Below are 26,787 nucleotides of genomic sequence, written 5' to 3' on the forward strand. Positions count from 1 at the left end.
CAGGGGCTGGTGGGCTGAGAGGACCCAGGCTGGCCAGTCCTGCAGGGTGATGACAGGCCGAATGGGAGAACAGGTCTAGTGAGGCTGTGTAGGCGGCCGCAGGTGGCTTGGAGGGGTGGGAGCCTGCTCGTGGGGTCTGCATGTTCCCAGGTGGCATTGAGTGTCCACGGACACCGTCCCACAATCTCCTCAGTGATTTGGGGGCTTTTCTTCAGCAAAAAAATGCAGAATTTGGTCTGTGATTATCCCAACCCCCACATCTGTGCAGCTTTCTTCACCAGATTCAGCATAGTAGGACCAAGTCCAGAATATACATCACAGAAGTTAGAAGCTACTTCATCAAAAGTGAATTTACAGCAAAGGAACAGGCGGCTCCTCCCAGAGAAACTTTTTCTCAAATATACAAGCAGGTAGAAAGGGAAATTTTCTATTACGTAATTATAGGAAAGTCAGTTCTTTTTCCAGAAAGAATTCTATTTTAAACCTTCTAAACTCAAGGTTTATTCTTTTCCTTGGGAAAGCATGAACACTGAAGGACTCTCAGGAGCCACCATGCACCTAACCTTATAAGGTGAAAGACCGAATTTCAGGTGTGACTTACCCCAAGGGAGATCTTTGCCTCTCGAGATGAAAGGGAAGAGCCCGCAGGTGCAGGCCGCCAGCAGCGCAATGCACAGGACAAGCTTCCTCATGCTGGAACCTGCCGGACACGCGCAGTCAGCAGGGCCTGCGTCCGGGCAGCTTGGTGAGGGTCTCCACCAGCTGACTCTTCGCTCACTAGCCTCTATGTCAGGGCCGATTCTCAGAAGCCATGAAGCCCTGGACGACTCTGAATTGGCCCCAAACCAGAATACAGTCCACTGGGCTGAGCAGGCCCTTCCTCTCCCCGTCACAGGAAAACGGGTCTCTGTTACCCAGCAGCTAACGTCACCAAAATGGCTTAATGACAACCTGTTTGACTTCAAGGTGATGTCAGATAGATAAAGTTCCTGGGGATAAAATAAATCTGTTTCCTATAATACATCTACATTGAAAAGCTGAATAATGTTTAGCCTCTGTAAAAGTGGTGAATAAAATTCCTAAATGCACATGGAATTTCTCATGACGTGTTTTCCCTGCTGGTAAAATGGCCTCAGAATTGCTGGCTGCGAAGATGATGGCCCAGCCCCATCCCAGTTGTCCTGATCAAAGGCTTTCTGTAGCTGATTTGTTCTGATGGCCCCTGACCCCCGCCCTGCGCCCAGGTTGCTGCCCTGAGGTAAGGCCCACACTCCCCGTCCCTCCCAGAGATCGGCCCCTCTGGCCCCACTTTGCAGGTTTCAACTATAATTTCAGAAAATGGACAAGTCCTAAGTTTGACAGCCTGACCTGCTTTCCTCGTCAGCCTGGAGGAGAGTGCACAGGATGGGGCTCCGCCGACTGGACTTCTGACGTGCAACCTCAGCTGCCTCCAGGGCTGCCTCTGCGCTCCGATGGCCTCCAGCTCCCTGGGACGGGCCTCCTGCCCTCACAGCGCAATGCCTGGCTGCCCATGCCCAAGCCTCCACCCTCCACACTCGGCGTCCTGCCAGGCCTGGGCACACTGTGAGCGTCACTGTGGTCTCAGGAGGTCCCCTGCTCCTCCTGAAAGCCTCTCCCGGGCTCCTGGGGGCTCTCTGGGGGCTGGGGGGCTGGCGTCTGCACCACCAAGGGGCATTCCCACAGACCTGAGCCCAGGAGGTGGGGTCCTGGGTGCGCCCACAGCCGGGGATGCTTTGCACACGCTGTTCTGTGCTTGTGATGTCAAGAGGCAGAACCACTGGGGGCCACAGGCAGTTCTGAGTGTTTCCAGTGCATTTCTAGCGGTGTGTGTCGTCAGGCTTGACGAGGTGGCTAGGAATGGACAAGACGTTCTTAAAACAGCTCCTTCGGTGCAGATGAGAGAGACGGGCCAGGCCTGAGAGACGGCCCAGACACTCGCCCTGATGGTGGGAAGTGACGTCCGGGAAGGAGTGGAAACTCTGGGGCTGATTTTGGGGGTAGAAAGTTGGTATTTTGCATAATGAGAGAAATTACCCCCAGCTGGCCAGGTGGCTGATAAGCAGTGGGAAGCTCGGGTGGAATCTAAACCCACTTAGGTTTTCTCCTCACATTGGACCTTTTAACAGACCAGCTCCAGTGATGGGCATGTTTGGTCTGTAGTGATGACACTGAGTCCCAAAAATACCCCTTTTGGAGTGAACCGGAAGCTCTGGTTAGAGGGTGATTACCTGCCACCCGTTCAGACATTCGCTGAAGGCTGGTTGTCAGGTAGGAGGGAGGATGTGCTGATGAATCCCACCTGGCCTTGTCCTTGAGGAGCTAGACCACAAGAGAGCGAGGCTGGGAGCAGAGGGTGGGCCCGGAGACCGACAGAGGCCTGGACAGCGGGAGGGGGCTGAGGTTTGGGGACTACGTTCCCGCACTGGGGTGGGGGTGCAGGGCACCTGCTGAGGGAGGCCATGTGTGGGAGGGCCCAGGGGCCTGGGACCAGAGGTTTTCTCCTGAGGTAGGGTAGCACGCTGGAAATGCCACCCAAAGTTCTTCCTATCAAAAATAATTTAGGCTTCTCTCCATCTCTGAAGCTACACCTACATAATCAAGGGGCTGGGAGAGGAGAAAAGATGCATATGTAAGTCACAATTATACCGAGAGGAGAGTGATGCCTTCCAGGGCATGGTGGGGGTCACGGAGCCCACCTTGTGCAGACGTCACAGCAGTGCCACCATCGGGCCAGGCAGGGGGAGGCCCAAGCAGGTGGTCCTGCCGTCAGCACCACTGCTGCCCGTGCACTAAGGCCGGACAGCCGTCTCATGCACGTGCTGTGCTTTGGGCATCAGATGACAGTGGGACCTCAGGGAGGCCAGCCCCTGAGGACCGTGCAGAGGATCGGATCCTTCAGGTGGAGGCCCTGGAGCTGGAACCACAGACCTGGGGGACCAAGAGGGGGAGGGACAGCCCAGGTGGAGAGGGGACCCCAAATTCCTCATCTACATTTCCTCGCCCTCCCTGGGGCTGCGCTGCTGATGCGGCCTTCCTTCTGCCCAGACTGGGCCTTGTCACCTCTGGGGCCGGGACTCGCCCCTGCTCTTCCAGCCCCCGCCAGTCCCCAGGCTCCAGGAGTGGGGATGTGACCCTGAGGTCAGACAGACTCCAGTCCAACATCTCCCTCCTTCCAGCTGTGGGTCCCCAGGTGTGGATAAAATGAAGGTTCCTGCAGCCAGGATTCTCACCTGGGTCCGGTCGGCTGGCTCACTACAAACGTGTGGGCAGTACGTGGTTATTGAATCTATATAAAGAGCTCCGCCCAGTAGTCTGGGCGACACGGGGGCAGGGCTGCATGGCTGCAGGAGAGCAGAGCAGAGGCTGGGGTGCTGGCAGCAGAGAACAGAGGCCCAGAGGACAGCTGTGTGGGATGGCTGTGCGGACAGAGGGGCCCAGAGGCAGAGACCGGCCTGCTGCATGCAGACGCACTCTGAGTGAACGGGACTCTAGTGATTGACCTGCCACCATGGACGTAAAGTTGGGTATAACCCTTTCACCCCAAGAACGTTCCACTGTCATTTCTTTGGTTGCACTGAATCCATAGTGACCTTGCCAGGCACTGAAACTCATTGGCAAGACACCAGGTCAGAGATGAAACTCTGGGGTGCGGCATGCGCAGTGAGGAGCGCCAAGCCTGATGCTTCTCAGCGCCTCTGTAGGTAAAACTGCAACATTTCCAGAATATCTCGCCTGCTTTAGTTCATGGCATGTCCTCTGGTGGAGAGACGTTCATCTCCATATCACTGGGTAATTACCTGGGCAACCGAGGGCTTATCTGTACCCGAGAGGGGAGGGGGGGGCCGGTTTTGCTTCTGCTGGAGCAGGAGAGGGAGATGGGCCGTAACTGCAGTTTGTAAGCAATAAACGGATTTTAAACTTTACTTCTCCCTTTGACTGGTTTCGGTTTTTAGAGGTATTTTGACCCAGGATTTCCTTTCCCTGGACTCACAGCCTCCTGGCTGGCCGCCCTGCATGACACCCTGGCCGTCCCAGCGCAGCCTGAACAGGGGTGTGCACACTGATGGTGTAAGACCCAACGGCGTTCCTCTTACGTGAGAATGTGCGGGTTTTGTTATCAAGGAGCTTATTGTTAGGGTCTGGGCTTCCAAGGCCTCTCCAGAGAACAAACTACACAGGCATAGAGATGTAAATTCAAGCAAAGTCTTTATTCAGCCAGCTAGCTGGGGTCCAATGTCAGCCCGACGCAGCGGGTCTCAACAAGGACCCCGAGCACTCAAAGCCAAGGGTTTATATAGCATTTTCAAAACACTTAACTCATAGTAATTTTCCACAGCTGCACATTATTCTTGCAAGACATACATCCTGGGGTTAGGCAGGAGCAAGATAAGACCACTCCTCAATTGTCAGGGAGGTTCTGTACGATAAGCTTGGTATGTAGGATTAGCTGACCAAGGTTAGCTGACTAAAGGCCACAGCTGCCCACCACCTGGTGTTCATGATTAGCTTGTTTTCAAGGCCTTACCCAGTTCCAGTTTTTCTTTCTAAGTCACATACTCAGAAAATGGCTTCTAGGCCTTTAAGATGGCTATGCTTATGCTAACCTATTTCTATTCTTACATTATGTCCCAGGAATCGCGGACTGGCTGGCAGCAGGCAGGGCTTCCTCCAGAAAGGGGTGGGGGGGGGCGTGTGACTGCATCAGAGGTGCAGCTTACACCAGGGCAGTTGGTTCATCCTGTCTAGGAAACAAAGCAAATGTTGGGTGTCCAACGCGGTTCACCCGCATTTCAGTCTGAAAGCATACATGTTATCTTCTAGCTGGTTTTGGGGTTGGTTTTGTGATGACAGTTGTGGGTAAAATTGTAATATTTCCAGAATATCTTGCCTGCCTTTAGTACATCTGCATATCAACAGGCATTCAGTGGTGGAAAGAAGTAAGGCTTTAGTGCATTTGCGTCATTCCTCAGGGGGGGAGAGAAGTTCATCTCCGTATCAGTGGGTTTACCTGGGCAACTGAGGGCTTATCTGTACCTGAGAGGTGAGGGGAGGGCCAGTTTTGCTTCTGCTGGAGCAGGAAAGAGAGAAAGCCCCAGACTGCAGTTTGTGAGCAATAAATGGGTTTTAAACTTTATTTCTCCCTTTGACTTAGAAGTATTTTGCCTCGGGATTTCCTTTCCCCGGATTTACAGCTCTGAAAGTGTAGGTCTGAGGAAAATTTGTTCATGTACATACAATTCAGCCACATTTTTTAAGTCTCTATGTTTTTCAGAAAACTCATTTATCCAGTCCTGTGATTAAACATTCTATATTGCATAGTTGACAGAATTATTTGGTGCTAATAACAGTGACTTTAAATCTTGCTCATCTAAATAGTTCATAGCAATGCAGATGTTTTTACAATGGGCAATGCACGGTTTTACCTCCTACTTAGAATTAGGAAACTTTCTAAATGACACTTTTGTGTCTCAGCTTTCTCCTAGTTGTGTTTGATGATTCTGCAGAAAAGCCAATGCCATTTGTGTGTTGTGTTCTTTCACATTTTCTCTTTTTGGTTTTTAGAAATGCCACCCTTTGGAGCTGAGAGTTTTATTCAGTAGCTTTTCTTGAAATGAACTCTACTGGAATAAATCACTCTCCATCTTCGCTGTTAGCCTGTCAGCTTCACCCCTGTAACTGGAAAAGAACACACCTGCCCCCTTCACGAAATGGCAGGTTTCAGGCCCACAGGCGTCTCTTTAAGAAATTGCTGGTTCCCAGCGGCTGACCCTGTCCTTTGTCACTGCTCCCAGTGTCCTCAGAATGAACTTCTGTATTTAGAGGGAACCTCAATGCCTATGTCTCTCAGAGGATAACTAATCCTGGACATGGGAGAAAAAAAGAAAGGGAAAAAAATATTTCCAGCACCTGAAGTGTATTTTAAATGAGCTTTATTCTTATACATGTTATTTAGAAGGTTGTTATGTATTGTTATTTGACAAGATGGATTTTACAAGATACAAATTAATGTATGACAATTCTAACGCATAAAACAAGTATAATTCTTATAGATGGTCAATGTGCGAAAAATCTATACAGTGGATGTGGTTTGACCTTTGTTATTTTACACCAGAAATTTAGAAATAAACACCAAGCCCCAAACAGTTGCTGATGTTAGGCAGGAAAATAGGTATGAGTGGGGTGGGAAGAGAAAAAGGCCACAAAGTCCACTAAAAAGACCCAAAGTTAATCAATGAAAGCTCAGAAAGCTTGGTCTGGAATATTTGAATATTCCCCAGATAAGAGGAGGGTACCTCAGCATTGCCCATGTCTTTATTGTCTTGATCATAAAGGCCCAGCTTATTTTTTTACCTTTACCTAGGTGCTGGTTTTTTCTCCTTCTGGCCCTAATTAAGTAGTTTGTAACCTATGCAACTAATTTAGCATGGAGGCCCAGCCATACACAAATTAGTGAAAGGCAGGAAGGATTCCATCTTAAAGATTGTATTTTAAATACCCAGGAAGTTAAAAATGTAAGATTCTTAACCTACCTTTCAGCAAACAGACAATAGCTCAGCCCACCTTGGGGGCTGGGCCGGCAGCCTGTTTGATCCGCTCCCAGACCCGGAGGCCGGGGTCCCAGGGAGAAATCAGAGCAGGAAGGTCCTTGTGTTAAGTTAATTCTAAGTATTCAGAGACCACTTAACCAGTCTGCACCCCCAGCCCTTAAGCACATTCCTAAAGAATCCTTAAAAGGGGGAACCCCAGCCTTTCGGAGCGCTCCTCTCTCTGGGGTCACCCACACTGTCTAAGCCGGTAACCTTTTAATCTTAAACTCTCTCCAAACCTTTCGGGGCGCCTCTCCTGGCAGAGGTTGCCTGCTGCACTTCTCTAAGTAATTTCAAATAAAACTTTTACTCTGATTCACTACTGTGTCTCTGCCCTTCGATTCTTTGTCGCGGCGGGACAAGGACGAGGAAATACACCCCCTCCCCAACACTTGTAAACCCAGTTTCATACTGTGTAAGGTGGGGTGGATGTTTTCTCTCGCTTTTTCACATGTAAATGAACTGCAAGTTGGCCTCCCGTTGCAGGGTCGGACTTAACCTCCGACACGCTGGCCCGGAGTCTCAGGTTCGGTGACCTTTGGTTCGCCGCCGTCTGTATTGCACCTCAATGTTTACTGCCAGGGGAACCTGTATATTCGTTGTGACTCCTGGAACTTTGGTATCTATGGTTACTGTGTGTTTTAGAACCCAGTAATGGCATACATGGTCACTCTGTGAGAAAATTGTGAGATTTACTGAAATTTCATGTTGAAACTGTTCATCAGCGTTGGGGGAGCGTGTATTTCCTCGGCCTTGTCCTGCCGCCACAAAGAATCGAAGGGCAGAGACAGTAGTGAATCAGAGTAAAACTTTTATTTAAAGTTAGAGAAGTGCAGCAGGTAACCTCAGCCAGGAGAGGCGCTCTAAAAGGTTGAAAAGAGAGAGTTTAAAGTTAAAAGGTTACACGCTTAGATAGTGCAGGCGACCTCAAAGAGGAGCGCCCCGAAAGGCTGGGGTTCCCCCTTTTAAGGATTCTTTAGGAATGTGACTAAGGGCTGGGGGTGCAGACTGGTTAAGTGGTCTCTGAATACTTAGAATTAACTTAACACAAGGACCTTCCTGCTGTGATTTCTCCCTGGGACCCCGGCCTCCGGGTCTGGGAGCGGATCAAACAGGCTGCCGGCCCAGCCCCCAAGGTGGGCTGAGCTATTGTCTGTTTGCTGAAAGGTAGGTTAAGAATCTTACATTTTTAACTTCCTGGGTATTTAAAATACAATCTTTAAGATGGAATCCTTCCTGCCTTTCACTAATTTGTGTATGGCTGGGCCTGCATGCTGAATTAGTTGCGTAGGTTACAAACTACTTAATTAGGGCCAGAAGGAGAAAAAAACCAGCACCTAGGTAAAGGTAGAAAAATAAGCTGGGCCTTTATGATTAACACGATAAGGACATGGGCTGTGCTGAGGAGCCCTCCTTTTATCTGGGGAATATTCAAATATTCCAGACCAAGCCTTCTGAGCTTTATTGATTAATTTTGGGTCTTTTTAGTGGACTTTTTGGCCTTTTTCTCCTTCCACCCCGCTCATATCTATTTTCCTGCCTAACACAAGTACTGGACATGCCATCAGGAGGCGTGCCACCTGCCACCCCCAGATCACAATGGCCATCCTATTGGGTGGGTGTCCCTGTCGGAAGAGGAGGTCTCTTGTCCCGTGCTGAGCTCGCCCGGCTCCACTTCCTCGTGGAGGGCGCCTTGAGGTCAGGGGGCAGATGTGCTGAGTTATGTGCTGGAATTAAAATTAACCTGGAAAGCCGAGGCATGTGTGCACTGGGCCAAGGCTACTGGCAGTAACAAACAAAAGACTCTGATCCACACGTTGGCCCTAAACTGATCCTTATAAAAGGCAGCTCCAGCCTCTACCAGGCAGTCATGTGACTTCTTTTTCCATGGCATACTCTGGTCCCAGGTAAAATACTGCCATCCTAACCCAGAAGAAATTAGTGACTAATGCTGTATGGTGAGCAACACAAGGATGTGCAAAGACAGGAAATTTTGGAAACTCTTATTTGACTAGTGCATTTTGTTCATTCTCCAAATACCTGGCATGTTGTTAGTGAAAAACTCAGTAACCTTTAGATTCGATAGTTCCAACAAATACTATTTTTTTTACCTATCCACTAGAAATTGAATGTAATAAACTTTTAGGGGGAAAAAAATGCCCTCCTGAATTTGCTAAGAGATTAGGTTATTAATTCGTTGCATAAGCCCTGAATGAGACTGTGTTCTTCGCTTATTCTCAGCTGGTGGCTGAGGCTGGGGAGCGCTCGGCAGGCCTGCTGGTGTCCCCGGGAACCCGGGCCCTGTGGCCCTGCATTGAGACCGGTGGGAGGCCCTCTCAGTGATGCCGGGGTTCTTGTTCACGAAGCCGAAGAATGAGCTTCACAAACACTCAAGGTAGGAGAGCAAGGGACAGGCTTTTATTTAGAAATAAAGTGAGAATAGAGCTCCCGGCTCACGCCAGGAGGGGGAGCCCGTGGTGGTGCGTTGTCTAGGGGGTTTTACAGGCAGTTGAGGATTTTTCAAGAATGTGAAAAAGAGTTTAGGGGTGTGGACTTGTTAAGTGGTCCCTGAATATTAAAAATTAACATAAGGAATTTCCTGCCTTGATTTCTCTCTGGGACACGGCGCCTTGGTCTGGGAGCATATCAAAAGGCTGCCTGCCCAGCCCCCAAGGTGGGCTGAGGTATTGTCCATTTGCTAAAGAATCTTGCCTCTTGAACTTCCTGGCTGTTAAAATGCAATCTTGTCTTTAAGATGGAATTCTTCCTGCCCTTTACTATGCCGTCTACAGCGGGGTCTGCAGCTAAGTTAGTTGTTCAGTTTGCAGAATCACCTCGTCAGATCCGAAGGAGGAAAGACAGCACAGAGGCCGGGCCTTTTAGTGCTAAAGTGAATCTTACACGTGGTTACAAATGATTAGCATAATAAAACGTGCGCTACTCTTCTTTATCTGGGGAACATTAACTGATCTCACTGAAGAATGATTCTAGAGCTTAATGTTTAACATAGAGTTTTAGTAGGGGTTTTCCTTGCCTGTAGTTCCATGGCTCTGACTGCAGATGCCCTGCCCTGCCCCCTCCGGAGGCCCCCACCCTACTCTGACTACATCTACGGTCGCTGTCCCACCAGGACGCTGTGAGTGCGCCGCAAGGCTGTGCAGCCCGGGACCCGTCCGCGCATCGGCGGCCGTGCAGAGCAGCGGGAGGCACAGGCTCCGGGACTAGAGAGAGGCCCCCTCCCGCGACGCCCTTACCGCCCTCGAGGCCCCAGCACCGACTCAGGGGTTAGGCCCCGCTGCAGGGGGACTGCGACCCATAGCCAGACGCTGTGACCGGCGTGCGCGGGGCAGTGCTGCGGGGCTGCTTAGGGCCACTCCGCGCCCCGAAGGGGAGTCTGGCTCTGGGGTTTGCGCTGTCTGCTCGGAGCCCTGGCATGGGGCCCATGCCGTGGCTGGAAGCTGGGCAGAACGCGGCTGGGAGTGGGCATGAAGGCCGTCCGACTTCAGGGGGTCTTGGCCCCTCTGGGAGGAGCTGGGCCGCCTTGTGCAGCTGGACCCTATCATTCTTGTCCTAATGAGCATATCAGAGAACTAGAGGAAAATCAGGTGGTTCCCTGCGCTGAGCAATAAGAACACATCTGACGCTGCTGTCATCGCCTCCCCAGGGGAAGGATCTAACTGAAAAGTTGACTTTTAAAAATGACCTGGGTGCCATTTAGTGACCTTGAAGAGGGCACCGCTGGTGTCCTAATCTGAGATGTCTCCTCTACCCTGAGACTGATTGAATGAAACATCTCACAGGACCTGAAGCAAAATGCAAGTGTCTGAGGTGCCACTCTGGGCTTGATGGTTAGTAAGCATGCTTTGTATTTTAGCGGAAGTATTGAGAAGGTGCCCCTCCGGGTATGAAGATTGCAGAGCTGCTCACGTGGCCTCAGCATTGCATACCATTGGACATCTCCAGGAGTTACTGAGAATTGTATGCGGTCTCCCACCTGAAATGTTAACTCATGTATGTTAAGTTTAGAAATAAAAGTTAAAGAAAGTCACCTAACCTCACATCAAACATACAAGCTGCGTTGCATTTTTCTCCCTTTGGGCTGACTGTAGCTTCCTGTTCAATCCCATCTGATGCCTGGTCCTGTGAATTGCAAGCTCACCTGGAGAGCGGGGGTCCGGCTGGATAAGCAGGCAGGTTGCGGGGCAGGGGTGCCTTCCCAGAGCTGCTACGGGCCCACCCCAGCCAGCCTCCCTGGATGCCGACGCGCATGCGGAAGGCGGGGGCGGGGACCACGGCGCCTGGTCCCTGGACTTGACGGGGGCCGCATGGGGCAGGGGCTGTGGACGCTCAGGGCAGCCGCTCTGGGAAAACAAGGGAAAGGCAAGGGGGAGAGCAGAGGCAGATCACGAGAGGAGGGCCTGCCCAAGGCTCAGATCCCCGAGCGGAGCCCAGGGAAGGTGGGTGCCTCTCCTGGCACCTGCATCAGGAAATGTCCCCCAGAGGCCGACGGAGGGCACAGGCTGTCCTGGAAGGAGGTGCCCCCACAAGGCAGGAGCCCGGCTCCCCAGGAGGGGACAGTGCCTCTGCAACGGGGACCACGCGGGGTGCTTGAGGCACCAGGCAGGGTGGGTGAGGCGCCTCAGGGCCAGCCCAGTGTTCAGAGACCCCATTCAGGGCCCACATCCCAGAGCCCTCCCAGCCCAGAGGGAACCCTGCCCCCAAAGTCCAAGCAGGACTGCCAGGCAGTGACCCCACCTCTGAGCCAAGCTGTGGCAGAGGCAGGCCCCTCCGATGGGGCTTGGGCCTCTGTAAGTGGCAGTTCCCCTTCTTCAGCCACAGCGTGCCACGCGGGTGTGAACGCCGAGGGTGCGGGAATGGGGGTCGTCGCTGTCCTTGGCTCCGCTTAGAAACTCCTCAGACCTTCAAACAACACACTGCATGAGGCACTGAGGCACTGAGTGTGACCCACAGGTCCTGAAAATACAGTGACTGTTTTGCTAATAGGTCCTTTTTGGACAAGCACATTCATATAAAAGGCTGTGGATAAAGTGAAGGTTCCTGTGGTCAGGATTCTCACCTGGCCCCGGTCGGCTTGCTCACTGCACGCGTGTGGGCAGTATGTTGCTATTGACTCTATATAAAGAGCTCTGCCCTGGGCTCTGGGCTGCACGGCTGCAGGGGAGCAGAGCAGAGGCTGGAGTGATGGCAGCACGAGAACAGAGACTGAGACGGCTGTGCAGGTGGAGATACCCAGAGGCACGGACCAGCTTGCTGCATGCAGACTCACGTTGAGTGGACAGGATTCTAGTGATTGGCCTGCCACTGTGGGAATAAAGTTGGGTATAAACCCTTTCCCCCCAAGAACATTCCATTGTCATTTCTTTGGTCTCATTGAATCCACAGTGAATTTGCCAGGGGCTGAACCCCATTGGCAAGACAGAGGCTAAGCTGTTAATTCTGGGAGGTGAACCCGTGGGGAGGCCTGACTCTAACAGTGCAAAAGTGCCCACTTACTAGGACACTGGTGGAGGACATCACTCACCACCAATTGTCACCCAGCACTGAGACCCGGGCTCCCTGCTGAGCAGGACAGCGGATGATGACCTGGCCCCGCACACACTCTCCTCGGCAATGACTGCATCACCGTTTGGTCCAGGAAGTGCAAGCGGACGGAAACTGTCACTGCACCTGGCCTGCAGTGGACTCTCAGGATGCTGACTCCACACTGGGAAGGGGCTCCCTGAACCCCTGTGGGTGTGGCATACGTGCGTGTGAGCAGGTAACCGCCCAAGTTTGCTTGCGAATATCCACTTAGAGATTAATTTACTTTATGGAAAGGGACTCCTCTCGGCACAGAAGTTCATGGAATTGTGGTCATAGGAACGTGCAGTTTTTATTTTGGCATTCTACACAATAAACAAAGTTTGTCCATGCATCTGGGATGATGTAGGATGTCAGGGTGAGTTTATTTACAGAATCACTTGGAAAAATAAAAACACTCCAAATTTGTTTACAGTTTCTTAAAATGCATTACAATAAGATTCTGAATTCTCAGAAAAGAGATCAGACGTCTAAGAAGGGGTCAGATCTGACAGTTTGAAAACAAACCAAAGGAAAAATGAAAAATCAAGTTAGAATCTACATTAGAAATAAGTTTGACATCAAAGTTTACCTATAGGGAATAAGTTATTTTGTGAGAAAAACTTCTGCTAATGAAAAATGTCAAAGATGACTGTAATTTTCAACACTAATATAGTTCTTTTCTCAGGCCTCAGAGGATGTGAAATGCTCAGAGCGTTGGGGTACCGTGGGAAGGGCAATCAAAATGAGGAAGATTAGGAGGAAAAGGCTTGATTTCAATGTAACTAGTTGGGGGGAAAAGATTTCATCAAAATTGTAAATGAAAACCAGCTGTGATTTCTACAGTGCCCCGTTCACATGCAGAGTCCACCCTGTGGTCTGTGCCCAGGTCCCTGAGGGCGAATGTGTTCATGCCACTTAAAGGTCAGCGGCACGAAAAGGAGACCACCCGGGACCCCAGGACCTAGACTCAGCACAGCTGCAGAAGCCGCTGTGAGCCTTGGAGGAATCCCACCCGCACTGTGCCCGGCAGGCCTGGCCGGAGTTCTGGCTAGTCTGCAGTGGCCCTAATTTCAGGATCGGACCCCTGGGTGGGCTGCTTCAGTCACAGCCCCTCTCCAGCTCAGGTTCGGCGAAGCCCAAGGGCTGGCTGGCTGCCCACCGACGACCTCCGCTGTGAGCATCTTCTCCAGTGACAGGTGATAGGGCTGTGCTCTGGGCCACGCAGGAGCCAAGGAGCAGGTGCACTGCCTTGTCACTGTCCCGTGGCAGAGGGGGCCCAGGAAAATCGCTGTGGTTCACGTGCAGCTTTAATGCCCCACCTCCTGGGAAGACACCCCCCCACACACTGAAACGCAGTGTGAAATTCAGAAAACAGTGCAACTCGGAGTTCCTTAGAAAATTCTCCCCAGAAAGCATAGTTCTCAGATTTCCCCAAAACCCAATTTGCTGAAAAGAACATATATGATAAAAAAAGATGAAAAATGTAAGGACATAATTTTGAAAGTTTTGTCTATTATTCAAACGACATAAGCAATTAAATTATGGTGAAGTGCTTATCACAAGGGGATTGAGTCACCTTTGACTGAGCCACCAGGAGATGGAAGTATCACCACCACACTTTCCAGCCAGAAATGTCAAGGGGACGTGCCGCTGTTCTCACCAGTCTCAGTTGTCCAGAAAACTCATGAGACACGCAATTTAGAACATAGCCTTTCACGTAGCTTTTAAAAAAGCAAATATCTCTTTGCAGTTACTGCCCGAGATGTAAGAGTGCTGGGAGGACCAAACAGGGAACACCGCCGACAGCGCTCACGTCAAGACCAGACAGTGACCCGGGTTTCTCTCCGCATCGGCCCTGGGATTCGGGCCATTTAAATCCTCAGTGCCTCGGTTGCCTTACCTATAAAAGGAGACCGGAATACAGTTTTGCTAACTATTTCATATAGTTCTTATGAAGATCAAATACAATAATTATATGGCAAATTTTTATGAATTGTAAAGTGCTTTACAAAGTATTTAGGTAACTTCTTCATTCATTTACTAAGCTACCATAATTATTTTTATTTTCCAAGCTCTTTTGTAAATAGTTTGGGGTGATAGAAATATGTTAATTACAGTTCTCATCCATTTGAGATTATATTCTAGAAGGAGAGTTTAAAGAATTTTGCACCTGTGGACAAGCTGGGATAAATGTCGTGTGAACAGTTCAAACAATTAACAGTGAAGTTCAGAGCAGGAACGGAGGTCCTTTTTGGATGGAATGACTTGTCGCAAAAATGCACTCTGTGTCTGTTCAGAGCATCTCCTGTGCAAACACATAGTGGCAACAACTCCATCTCCTAGCATGTGGGGGCCGGACCGCCACCCGCTGTACAGCGAGGCCACACGTGGTGCTGACCACAGGCTGGCCGCTGCGACCAGGACGTTTCCAGCAGAGCTTGGTGGCCAGCTTCCTGCTCTACTTTCAGAGACTGTTGTTCTGTAGGAAGGAGGAGAGCAAAACGGATAGCCAGTGAGGAATGGAGAAGAAAGCAGTAAACCTTGATTGTGTTCGGGTCTTGGAATCGGATGTTTCTGAATCCCAGCAGTGTTCTGGCCCTTGGAAAAACAAATACCTTGGATTTCTGTAACTTACAATAAAAAAGTCTTAAATAATACGGATTCACTGAGGTTGCATTTAAAGGATTGAAAGGATTTGAATAAGGATAGGAAGGTGTGCCTGCTTCCTTGACCAAATTGACAGGTACATGGGAATTAGTACAACAAGAGCTAGAAAGTGGAAATGGGGTGAACAGAGGTGTAAACCCAGCCTCAGCTTGACGCAAGCAGTGAGGACACTGCCTGGAACTGGGGAGAGACCACACATGCACACAGGTTCTATAAGCCCTCGTGGTCATCTACCACGGCACGAAGCCAGAAAGCCCCTGTGATGTGTAGCCAGCCATTGGAGGCCCTGCCCACGTCACTTGCTATTGCTGCCATAATAAACTACCACAAACCTACTGGCTTACAAAACAAATGTGATGTCTTGCAGTTCTGGGAGTCAGCCAATACCCAAATGCCACGTTAGCTGGCCTAACCATCCTTCAGGGATTTTTTCTATTTTGGTCCACCAAATACAGTCAAAAGCAGAGGGAAAAAAATCCTCAAATGCAAAGTGCACGCTGCACTTGTATGTTTCTTAGCAGCCAAGGTAAGATTTTAAGGGACTCTTTGGAAGTCCCATGGGGCTGGAGGAACATAACTTCTTCCACACCCAATACAGTGAATTCAGTGACGTGTGTGATGGTGTTGGCCCTCCAACCAAGTTCTGGAAAACTGTGCCATTTTTAGCACCTGTTGGCTTAGGAATAAAGCAAAAAAAAAGAAAAACAAAGAGAACCTCTTCAACTAGTATCATTACTGACTGAATTTTCCCGGAAGGCAGAACCTAAATCTTTCTCCTGGACTCTCCCTCCTTTTGCGCGAAAGGTGTCTGTCTGTGGACGTGAGGAGGTTCTGCAGTGATGGTGCCAGACCTGGGCACTGCTGAGGGTCTGTGCCCACAGAGAGTTCCAGCAGGTCTTTGACGCTGACCACTGAGCACTGTCGCACATTCATTCGCCCATTCACGCCCCAAACCCCTTCAGACGACCTGCTCCGTACTAGACACGCTGTGGTGTGGAATGAGTAGGCAGGTGTGGTGGCCGATGGAGAGGCGCGGACCAGAGCGGGGGCCCAGGGCCCCGGAACCCGTGTTGTCACAAACTCCCGCTGGAAGTGTGGAGCGAGGGTGATACTAAATTTGCTGGATTTTGCCTATGAAGCTTTTATTATCCATGACTATAGATTTTTCACAAACACATTTAAAAGTGAGTATAGTTTTGTAAAAGCAATCCAGGAAAGAAGAGTCAAAATAACAGATTTGGCTATTGATTGTGCTCGAAAAAAATATTTCTACACCTAAAATTGAATGAGGTAGGCCAACACTTCTCAGTCCCACAACCGTGAATATGAAAATTCATTTTGTTGCAAATGTCCTAGAAAAACGCAGTAGTGTCCCTGCCCCGCACAGGGCTGGGTGCAGGGTTGTGCTGCCATCTGCTGGTGGCGGCCGCCCGCCCAGCCTCTCGCAGAAAGGCCTGGGACAGCTGGCTCGTGGGACGGAAGTGCCACGTGCAACAGGTGTACTGGGTGTCCTGGGAACCCAACCGCATGCACCATGGCGCAGTCCCAGGGCATCCTGGTTCTGCAGAATCCAGCACCCCAGGAATATGGACTGCTGCGGATAAAGGCAGTGGAGGATTGCAGACACAAATCTGAACAATTTAGGAAACCAACAGTGTCACTCAGTTGCCTTACCTATAAAAGGAGACCGGAATACAGTTTTGCTAACTATTTCATATAGTTCTTATGAAGATCAAATACAATAATTATATGGCAAGTACAGGATATCATAAGAGAAAATGGGGGTGGGAGACAAGCCGGGAGACACAGGAATCGGGAGGGAGTGGAAGAGGGGAGATGAGGGAGCAGGACTGTCAGCAGAGCCAGGAATTAAACAGAGCCACTGAAGACTCAGGGTGAGCACGACCGGCCAGCCCTGGCCGCAGGAGGGACACACAGCTGCACACACAGGGGCCACGACCGCTGGAAAGAGGGCGGAGCTGGGACGAGGGCGGGGTGGGGAGGAGGAGCCTCAGTGGGGAGCTGCGGCAGGAGCCAGGCCACACCAACCCTGCGGGCCACAGGGAGGGTCTGGGCTGAATTCGAGGGACACCTTTGCAGCATTCAAAGTGGACAGTAACTTCACTTAATATACAGTTTTAAGAGAGCTCTGCAGCCGGCATAAGGCCTGGCGGTGGAGGCCGCGGGGTCCAGTGGGGGATGGCTGGGAGCACAGATGGATGTAGGGCCCTGACAGCTACAACTCCGTGGACACAGAACTCAGGGCTGCTGGCTCGCTGGGCGTGGAGGGCCCTGGAAGATGCTCGGGCAGCGAGGACGAGAACACCCGTGCAGGCTGGCTCGCAGGGCAGGCGGTGTCTCTGCTCATGTTTGGTTTGGTTCCCTAGCTCACCTGCCAGGAACCCATTTTCGCTCCATTCTGCTCAGCTTTGCTTTGCGCCAAGAGGATGCCGGGTCTGAGTTCCTCTCGCTGGCACGAGGCGGCTTTGGGCTTCACCTCACCCAACTCCATGCTGAGGGAGGAGTGACATCTCTTCAAGGGCACTCAGGGCCTGCAGGAAACCCTGTCCTGCTGGTCTGCAGGGAGTGACTTCATTAAACCTGTTTCCTGAATCAACACTGGCAGAGTATTCTGGATATCCACTAGAAGCAGCGTGGACACTGCTAACCTCAAAAATAAACTCTGTTATTTACCACCAAAAATGGGTTTATTTGAGAACAGCAGAGAATTGCAACTCAGGACACGCAAGCGATGCAAAACCATAGGCAAGTCCTAAGATCACAGGAGGAACGTGACTTTATGGAGGAGGAAGCTGGGAGGGTCGCTTTTAAGGGAGTTCACTGAGAAGAGGGGTTGGGGGTCCAGGTGATGAGGGCTCCCCCCCCCCCCGGCTAAACTGCAGGTGGTGGATTTCTCTTGGGCAGTGAGCTGCGCATCCTTCCGTGTTGGGCTGCCCCTCCCAGCTCCCAGTCCACTTGGTGAGCCTTCCCGTATCTCCCAGCTTCCAGGGGCTGGTGCCCCAGGAGGACTGGGCCTCCCGGCCCACGGCAGTTGGCCCAGGCGCCCCTCAGGTGGCATTCCGTGTGACCCCCAGGTGGTGCGCCCAGGGATGGGGACGGAGCAGGCCACAGGGGAGGGCCCGTTCCAGACCCTGCATTCCGGAGCGGACACTGTCGCGGGGAGAGGACTCTGCGCCGTCGCCCGGGAGCGCACCCCGTCCCCAACTCCACCGCCGGGAGCGCGCGCCCTGCGCCCGCCCTTTCCCGGGACGCGCAGTTTCCGTAGACCCCACGGGAGCACCACATGCGCTCGCCCAGTGGGAGAACCTAGGACGCCGGCGCCCTCCCTGCCCTGACGGGAAAACAATCGAGGAAGTAGCAGTTCCATTATTTATTTTAAGGCCATAGACAACCGCGAGACGTGAACCTGGTACCGAGCGCGGCAGATATCGCGAGACGGAAGGGGCCCGCTCCTCCCTGGGCCCAATAAAACGGGCCTCGCGACAAGTGGAGATCTCGCGAGATCGACACCAGCGGCCTCTCTTGTCTCCTGACGGTGGTCGTGAGACGGAGCCTTTCCGGGACGATGCCTTCCCCCTTCTCAGTCAGCTCTTTTCCCGTCAGCATTCCCGCCGTGATCACGGTAAGTCGCTGCCTCCTCAGGCGTCAGCTGGGCCTCCTGGCGTCCGTTGTGGCCGCCGCACCCCAGTCCTGGGGGGGCGGGGCCTGAGCAGTGGGCGGGAGGGCCCGAGGCGGGGCCTGTTGGGGCGGGGCCTGGGTGAGGTGCCCCGTGGAGGGCGGGGCTTGTGTGGTGGGCGGGGCTGCGATCCCAGGGCGTGCAGTGTGGACCCGCGGGTCGAGTCCGCCCCAGGGCGCCTGCTCTCCGGGGCGCGCGTAGTGGGGCCGCAGGTACCCCCCCCGCATCTCCGCCCGGCCCTGGCGGGCGCGCTGGACATAAAAACAACTGGGAGAGGCTTGGGGGTCACCTGGGCCGCAGGGGTCCGGGTAGGGCCGGCGCCTGAGCCTGCTGGGTTTAGGAGCATCTGCGGCGACCCGGGCTTCGGAGTGCACAGCTAGGGCCGCCCAAGGCCTTGAGTGCAGGTCTAATGAGTTCGAGATGGCGTTGTGTTCACTCCTGTGCCTTCCTCCTCACGTCACCGGCCGTGATCCATAGGTGCTCTGCGTAAAAGCGCTGTTCTGCTCACCAGCCAGGGGCAGGTCCGTGCCGCCACAAAGCCTGCAGCTCACGCCCACCCAGTGACGCTCTCCGAAGGCTGTAGTGCAGGGCCTTCCGCTCCCACTCCCTGCCCCTAGTGCCCACTGTCGGGCTCAGAGGCCCCAGGTGCGCCGTGGCGCGCCGACGCCCGGTGACTGACGATGCCCTCTGCCGGCGTGTCCCGCAGCAGACAGACTGGACCGAGCCGTGGCTCCTGGGGCTGGCCGTCTTCCACACGCTCTGCCTGCTGCTCACGTGTTTCTCGTCCCGGAGGTATGGACTGCAGGTCGGGCATTTCCTGTGCCTAGGTGAGTGGAAGGGACACATCCTCTGGCTCAGAGGCTCGGGGTGTGGTGCTGTGTGGTTCTGTCCTCCGGACAAGTAGATAGGCTTGAGGACCTCCTCCTCCTCCCCGCCCCTCCTCACATGTCCTTTGATTTCCAGATTTCCCTCTTGGGAATTGTAAAGTAAATTTTGGATATTGAATTTGAAAGAACCCTAGGAGCATGTTTTGTGCACCAGGGAGGGCTCAGTGCCCATCACCAATAACAGTTTGATTTGAGGACACACCGTCTATACAGGGTGGTTTTCCCCCACGGCTGAGGGCTGTGCTGTTTGCCCTGGAAGAAACTTGTATGCTTGTATGTATAAAATAACCCAGCGACAGGGATCTAGAGGAGGAGTGGAGCCGTGTGAAGTGGTGGAGGTCATACAGCAGAGGTGACATCCTGGCACAGGTGCAGAGGGACTAAGGTCTGTTCTTAGAAGAGTCAGGCACAGACCTCTGGCCTGGGCATGAGCTCCAGGTCAAGGGCACCCCCTGAGCAGAGGGCGGCGGCCACTGACAGACTGGTGATGTGGATGGGGAGTGTGGGTCAGCTCTCAGAGAGGCCACCAGTCTGTGGGAGCGGAGCACTTTCCAGGCTGAGTCCCTAGAAACACGCTGAGGCTGGGCTGAGGGGCTTAAAGAGAAGACACGGAAGGCTCTGCTTAGCAAAATGCAGCAGCTGACCTTAAATAAGTGTCCTCAGCTGGCTTTGGGCAAGGTGGTACTCAGCAGGACCTTCTTGGAGGACAGGAGCAAAGATGAGTTGCATTCAGAAGCCGTCCCTGTAAGTAGGGCGGGAGCAGCGATGCCTTCTTTCCTTCACCGGGTGCCAAGGTCTTCTAGGGGCCCGTGGTGAGCAGAAGGGGCTTCTCAGCCCTGTGGAGCCTTGGGGGGCACCAGCATCCCCCTTGTAATTGCAGCCTGGTTGGTGCCTTGCTAACAACTCAGTAAGCAGTTTGGCTGCAGATGAGGCGCGAGCACAGGGTGGCATGAGCGACAACATGTGGAGCAGCGTGCACACCTGCAGCAACTTCACGTGGAGGCATGGCCACGCACACCCCCTGCAGCAGGGGCAATGTGTGTGCACCCCCTGCGGCCTGCCTGCCAGGAAGAGGGGGGCCTCATCAGTGAGCTGGCGCCTTGGAAACAATTGGCAAACCTAAGAACCACGTGTGTGTTGTTTCTGAGGATGAAGAGAGATGGGGCCATCTTCCTCCCTGGGGCTGACAGACTGTCCTGCGAATGTGTGTACAGCTTGTCACTCATTTAGCATTTAGCTCCCGAAATGGAAGGTTTGGGCATCATTTTCCACATTTTTACAAATTAAACACCAGGCGGTTTGTTGAGTGCCCCAGTCCCCTGGCTCCTCAGGGGCAGAGCTAGGGCTCATCACGCTGTCCTCTGGGAGCAGCAGCCTTTGTCCCCTCCTCCCCTCGGACCCTTCCTGTGCTTCCTGAAGCCTCACCGGCTCGTGTGTGGAGCCTGCTGGTCCTGGAGCAGGCGGACTTCTGATTGTGCTTAAGAACGGGGCGGTTTGCCTGCTTCAACTCAGTGCAGAGACCAGAGCATCAGGGCTGAGCGGGCCATATGCCACCCGCTCTGGTGTCTGTGCGGCAGGTTTCCCAGCACTGAGTGCTGTACAGTGCCGCACGGCAGGCCCGCGTCCTGACCTCCCAGGTCGGGATGGCGGCCCCACCTCGGGCCCCCTGCTCGTGGCAGACCGGTCCCTGTTTACCTGGACATGTGGGCATGGGGGAGTGGGTTGTGCTCAGCTGGCCTCAGCTGGGGCTGTTGCTGTCAGGCGGCCGCCTTCCCTCATGCCAGCCGACTGCACCCATGGAGGAGCAACTGCCCCGGGGAGCCCTGTTGGGCAGAAGCCTGAGGGTGACAGGCGGGTGGCTCTGAGCACCTGGCCTCACAGCTTGTCGTCCGCTTCATGGTGTCGCACATCCCAACCATGTGCGGGTCACACAGGGTGCTAGGCAGAGCGGTGCCACATGTAGGTATGTGGTTTCAAAGTGGAAGACACTCTGTTCCTGCTGAGCAGCTCTACAGGGTCTGGCTGAGACCATGGAGACTTGACTGTGTGTGACCTGCTTTTTCTGTTAAATGAGTATGTCCTGTGACTTTGCTGTTTTATAATTTTACCACATGGGCATCTAGGACAGAGGCCACGCTCTGTCACTACATTCGGGAGGCGGCTGTGACACGCACGCATGGCTCCAGTGCGGCCAGGCCACCCTGGGGACTCTTAACACCTGGTCTCTCCCTGTTGCAGTCACGTTAGTCTCCTGTGCCGAGTACATCAATGAAGCGGCCGCTGCAAATTGGAGGTGAGTGTCTGCACTTCAGGATGGCGCTCCCCGGCTTTCTCCGCAAACCCCAGAATGCAGAGGGGACCTGCACGTGTGGGCAGGTGACAGCAGCCGTCGCCAGTCCATGGAGGCGGGACCTCTGAGGTGCGCCCAGCCGAGGGCTGTGTTTGCCTGGCCACCGTAAAGTGACCCCGCGGTGCTCTGGGGAGGGTGCCAGGCAGTGGGCCCACCGAGGCAGCGGGGGTGGAGGGTGTGCGGCTCTCTGCCCTCCAGACTGCGCCTTGGGGCTGGCAACGCTGCACCCTGGCCCTGGCACCCCCTCACCTTTTGTGACCTGTTGGGGTGACCGGAGCCACACTTCCTGTATCCTGCCCCCTGCGATGCCTGGCTTTGGCCCTGCACCCAGGCCCACAGACCCCACTTCATCCTTTGGAGTGACAGACCTGCACTGGCCACCCCGTGGTGCCTGTGGGGCAAGGGACAGACACCCCACTGTGCCCCCTCGAGAAGGTTCCAAACGGAGCCTGCACCTTCCATGCCTGGACATCTACCTGATTCCCCAGAGGGCTTTGCCGGGAGTGACCCATAGGCCACATGGCCCACAAGTGTCTTACATGGCCTTGAGCTGAAATGCTTTTCATATTTGTACATGTAAAGTTTTTAAATGCATAAAGACAAACTGCTGGACTCTCAGCAGTACTGAGTTGAAGACTGTTCCAGCTGGGGAAGCAAAGTCCCATTGCTCAGCTGCCCTTCTGACCCACACATGCTCCCCTCGCCTGCCTGCCTCCCCTTAGCTGATGGCTGCACCCCAAATGCTGAGTGCACGAGTTGCAGGAGCGATGCAGACACGTCCCCTCTCCTCCTCACCCTCTGCCGCAGCCTGGCCCCTCCTGCATCCCAGCTGTGTCCCTCTTGCCGTCCCCATCTGTGAAGAACATAGGAGAGACATTTCCCACCTTCAGAAATAGCCTCCGGCCATCCTGCCAGGCCCCTTTACAATGACACTTGATCAGTGGTCACTGTCCCCACCTCCCGGGTGGGCTTTGGCCTCCGACCTCGCAGTGCAGGTCGCTCAGCCTTGGGCCCCCTCTCCTGAAATGCTGGCTCGCTGCCCCCAGGGCCCACGCTGCCATGTCTCCCCTCAGGTTGGCCGCCCGCCACCACCACGCAGAGCTTCCCCCTCACACCCTGATGTCCAGATGCACTCGCACCAGCCTCTTACCCCTAGTGGGTGTGCAGCCGCCCTCCACACCTGACCCTCAGCTGCCTTCCCAGACCGTCCCTGAAACTTCTGCCCTGCTCCACCTTAGTCCTGGCGGCTCCTTCCAGGTTCTTGGGCCAGAGACCTCACATGGCATGCAGAAAGCCTTCAGGGGGTCCTGTGGCCTCTGCCTGGAAACGAGTCCCGAGGGCAGCCTTTCTCTCTCACCTCCACTGCCCACCTGGGTGTGGGTGGTCTTAGCCGCCTCAACGTCCCAGTGCCTCGTTGTCCTGGGCCGGGCAGCGGGTCTCAGCAGAGCAGGGTCTCCAGCCTCCACAGGCCCTGTTGGGAGTTGGGCAGCCTTGCCAAGGCCACACATACATCCATGTCTCCCCTGGCTTTGTTTTTCTCTGTATGTTAATCACGACATGCATGTTGGACTTTGAGTTGCCTGCACCCACCCCTCTAGAAGGTAAGCTAACTGAGCAGCCTCCCTGTCTCTGCCACGGCCCCAGTGCCGGTCACTGGACCACAGCGGGCTCTCTGTGCTGGGGTGTCCCTGGGTCAGCGGATCATTGCCCCTACAGTGCTGCCTTGGTGAACGTGGAGCTCTCCAGAAGCCCATGTACACAGAGAACATCGCTGAACACATGGCTGCACCAAGTAATTTCTAACTTTTCCTTAAAACAGGTTATTTTCAAAGTACCAGTATTTCGATTCAAGGGGGATGTTCATTTCTATAGTATTCTCCACACCGCTGCTGTGCAATGCCATGGTCATCGTGGTACGTATGCTGCGGCTTCTGTGCTTTAGCTCTGTGCATGCATGTTTCCCAGCCCTAAACATCTCCAAACGATTGTCCTTAGGTTATGTGGGTCCGGAAGACGCTGAGTGTGATGGCTGACCTGAAGAGCCTGCGGAAGAGAAGAAGAGAAGGGAGGCGGGAAAGGAAAGAGGACTGACGGCAGCAGCTGGCGTCCACGGCAGTTTTCCTCCCATTGTCCCCACGTCTGTGACGAAGGGGGTTTTGTCGCAGCATCCACACTGTGGAGCGCACCTCAGTTCTGGCTGTTAAACCTGATGTCCACTGGGGTGTTCAGCGAACCCGGCCCCAGCCTTAGGGTGTTTGAGTCTTACCTAGTTACACCATGGAAATATGGAAATAAATGGGTCTGTGCAGAGCCCTATGAGATTGGCCAAGTAGTCCATTCCTGTAAGTAGTACTGAGTGTAACGTTCAGTCCATAAAAGATGCTACACTGAGCGTGATCGATGCTGCCGCCTCAACCTCGCACCGCTTTCCATCTGCCCTTGACGAGGGTGGTGCTGCCTCCTGGGCATGTGGCAAGGTTGGTACTGTGGGTTGTCACTGGAGGGGGTATAGCTGGGAATGCAGCTCGGTGGCCCCAAATAGGATGATCTGACCCGAGATGTCAGTAGTGCAGAGACCGGGAGACCCTATTTAGGAGCCGCCTTTAAACGACCCCTTGGCAGCACGTTGAAAGGTCGTATGTGATCTCGACCCAGTGGTCAGGTTCCTGTGCAGCCTGGTCATGGGCATGTCACAAGGCTATGCCCTGGGGCAGAGTCAGTAAGGGCTCCTTTGTTTCTTGCTGTGGTTACAGACATTTGGCCATAATAGAGGCATTAAGTCAGGACCCACGGGAAGAGGGCTGAATGAGCCCGTCAGCTTGTTCCTCAGGATGCAAAACTATTAACAAATATTCAGTGACTAGCTGTTTCAATGAATAGATTTTGGTGACAAATTGATCATATCCCTTACTAAATTCCACCTTTCTTTTATAACAATGTGGCCACTCAGGATTAGTAATGCCCTCAGTTTCGCTAGGACAGGGATTTGCAGGTCCCCTTCATAGACTAACGTCCAGGGCACTCCTGGATCCTGCCAGGCCTGGAGCTGTGGCTTGGGAAAGGCAGGTGAGTAGAGATGCAAATTTTAAAAAATGCAGTGTTCCATAAATTGTGATTGGTTCTTGATTTGGGTTTGAAAAAAATTGTAAAGAGTTGTCTTTACAAAAGTTTTTTCCTCCTAAGTGAAACATACTCTTCAAATTTCAAATAGAAAAATAAAACTATCCCTATGAGATCATTTGTGTTTAGCAGTGTAAAGGTGACTCTTTGATATATCACAAAATTAAATTCGGGAACCCGGATGTGTTTCTATAGATGATTGTAAACTCTTAAGTCGAGAACCTAAGTGAGTTGATCTTGTAGAATATGTATTGGAACTTTTAACCTGAACATTTTTAAATTCCCTTCTTGATATGTTAAAACTTTTGTATTGAACATAAAAAATGACTTTAAAAATAATATCCCGTGTTAGGTCAAATTTTTAATTTTTTGTGCCTGCCAGACAACATGCCTGATCATATGTTTCTGAAAACGGACAGTTCGGGTCTTTAATGGTATGACGGCTTTACTGGTATGGTCACTGCACTACAAGTGAGCTTCACAGAAAGCAAAGCAGACGGGGCCAGTTAGGTGTGACCAGCCGGAGGGCACGGCCGCGGAGGGGTGGGCAGGAGTGGTCTGGGCATCGTCCAGATGGACAGTGCGCGGCACGTCTTCACTAGCGGTGAACTGTGGGACTAGTCGGACGTCTGACCGAATCGTAGTTGTCCTGTGACTCGCCTAATAGTGTTGGCTTTGCCTAGATTTGACTCTAATGACTTACATCAGTGTGGAAACATGACTCGGAGACTTCCTGGCTTTGTTCCCTTTGTGCCTGTATATAAATTTTCAGAACAATTTGTTCCATGAAAACATAATGTATTTTAGCTGTTAATAAGTTTATATTAAGTGGCTTACGTTGTGGTGTTAACAAATGTCTTAATTGACTTTGTCTCATACTGAGGACAGTCCTGGGGGCCTAAAGCTGATGGACAGACCGTGGGGGAGTTTGTCCAGCAGATGCTGGGGGGCGAGGAGACGCTGTTTGCTCCAGTTCTGTAACAAGGGGATTCTTAGAGCCTTATTTACTTGAAGCAGGTGTTTTTATTACACATTTATAAACAAAGAGGAGGAAGGGAGTTTTATGTTAAAATGTGTTTTGCATATTCCAAATCTCACCTTAAGTTTATCAATTGCAATGGGATATATTTCTAATAATATATAGTATGTTTTTTGTTCCGAATTGCACATTCTTTTACTCTCTCTGTAAATGGGGTAGGGGCTCCCCAGACATGGGCTCCACCTCTGCTGATGGGGCCTCTGTCCGCCACGTGGCGGAGCTGGGCAGACTACATTCACAGACCCTGTTAGTGTAGCTTCATGCACGTGCGCCAGGGAAGCTGGGCACTAACCTGACCGTGAACTCACTGCAGGACAGCAGCAGGGAAAGGCTGACCCGGCTCTCCCTTCACAAAGTGTCCATATTGAGGTTGAAAAAGTTTACAGTCTGAGACGCTCAGGAGGGACCCAGGAGACAAGCCCACTGCTGGAGCACAGCCCAGCTCTGCCCAGGCTCCTGTCCCCTCGTCCTTTGGGAAAGTGTCCCTACCCCTGCTCTGGACCCTGGCCAGCCCCTCCTCTCCTTTCCCACGTTTCTGTCTCCTGGAGAAGTGGCTGGCCACATCCGTGCACCCAGGCATCCAGAGAAAGCGAGTGGCTGAGTCCATCTTTCCCTGTGTGCAGAAAACCCACCCCTGCCCCCAGGCCCTCCAGTCCTAGCTAACAGCAAACTCACGAGCAGTCGCTGTGTCTTCCAGCTCTAGGAATGCTTCTTACGCTTGAGATGAAGTCCAGTAGCGGAGACTGAAAAGGAAGAAATGGTGATTTGGCCATCATTAGCTAGCTGTCACCACAGAGAGGCTGTTCCACACAGTGGCACTTGGGGCTCACTAGCTC

General features: G+C 52.8%; 2 protein-coding genes and 2 long non-coding RNA genes across 7 annotated transcripts in view; 2 read left to right on the top strand and 2 right to left on the bottom strand.

Moving 5' to 3' along the window:
• Window positions 1-1,573, bottom strand: part of TPO (thyroid peroxidase) — a 47,191-nt gene extending 45,618 nt beyond the window's left edge. The window contains exons 1-2 of one of the 3 annotated variants that reach the window (XM_073217375.1): window positions 1,369-1,573; window positions 602-700 (exon numbers count right to left, since the gene is read on the bottom strand). In XM_073217375.1, coding sequence (XP_073073476.1) covers window positions 602-692 — 91 coding nt within the window. In that variant the 5' untranslated portion in view covers window positions 693-700; window positions 1,369-1,573. Of the gene's footprint in view, window positions 1-601; window positions 1,347-1,368 lie in introns of those variants that run through there. The other 2 variants (XM_073217368.1, XM_073217376.1) reach the window with 2 other exon arrangements.
• The window catches only part of LOC140844542 (uncharacterized), a 33,755-nt gene extending 22,934 nt beyond the window's left edge, over window positions 1-10,821 (top strand). The window contains exons 2-3 of one of the 2 annotated variants that reach the window (XR_012123053.1): window positions 8,850-9,003; window positions 9,649-10,821. This is a non-coding gene — a long non-coding RNA (uncharacterized lncRNA). The remainder of the gene's footprint in view (window positions 1-8,849; window positions 9,004-9,648) is intronic. The other variant, XR_012123052.1, reaches the window with a different exon arrangement.
• A 7,311-nt stretch (window positions 10,822-18,132) lies between these two features.
• On the top strand, window positions 18,133-24,113 carry TMEM18 (transmembrane protein 18). The gene is made up of 5 exons (XM_017647013.3): window positions 18,133-18,501; window positions 19,262-19,382; window positions 21,681-21,735; window positions 23,612-23,705; window positions 23,788-24,113. Exons 1-5 carry the CDS (start codon window positions 18,445-18,447, stop codon window positions 23,881-23,883), a joined length of 423 nt encoding a protein of 140 aa, XP_017502502.1. The 5' UTR covers window positions 18,133-18,444; the 3' UTR covers window positions 23,884-24,113.
• Window positions 18,235-19,080, bottom strand: LOC118973938 (uncharacterized). Its single transcript, XR_005063483.2, has 2 exons — window positions 18,845-19,080; window positions 18,235-18,617 (listed from the first exon to the last, which is right to left on the bottom strand). It is a non-coding gene; the product is annotated as an uncharacterized lncRNA (long non-coding RNA).
• Window positions 24,114-26,787: the final 2,674 nt, after the last annotated feature.

Source organism: Manis javanica, chromosome 1, assembly GCF_040802235.1.
Source record: "Manis javanica isolate MJ-LG chromosome 1, MJ_LKY, whole genome shotgun sequence".
Classification (NCBI taxonomy): Eukaryota; Metazoa; Chordata; class Mammalia; order Pholidota; family Manidae; genus Manis; species Manis javanica.

Coding starts and splice junctions, on each gene's coding strand:
- TMEM18 (XM_017647013.3), top strand. CDS start 18,445: ATGCCTTCCCCCTTCTCAGTCAGCTCTTTTCCCGTCAGCATTCCCGCC. Junction 19,383..21,680: donor CGGGCATTTCCTGTGCCTAG/GTGAGTGGAAGG, acceptor TCCCTGTTGCAG/TCACGTTAGTCTCCTGTGCC. Junction 21,736..23,611: donor GCGGCCGCTGCAAATTGGAG/GTGAGTGTCTGC, acceptor TCCTTAAAACAG/GTTATTTTCAAAGTACCAGT.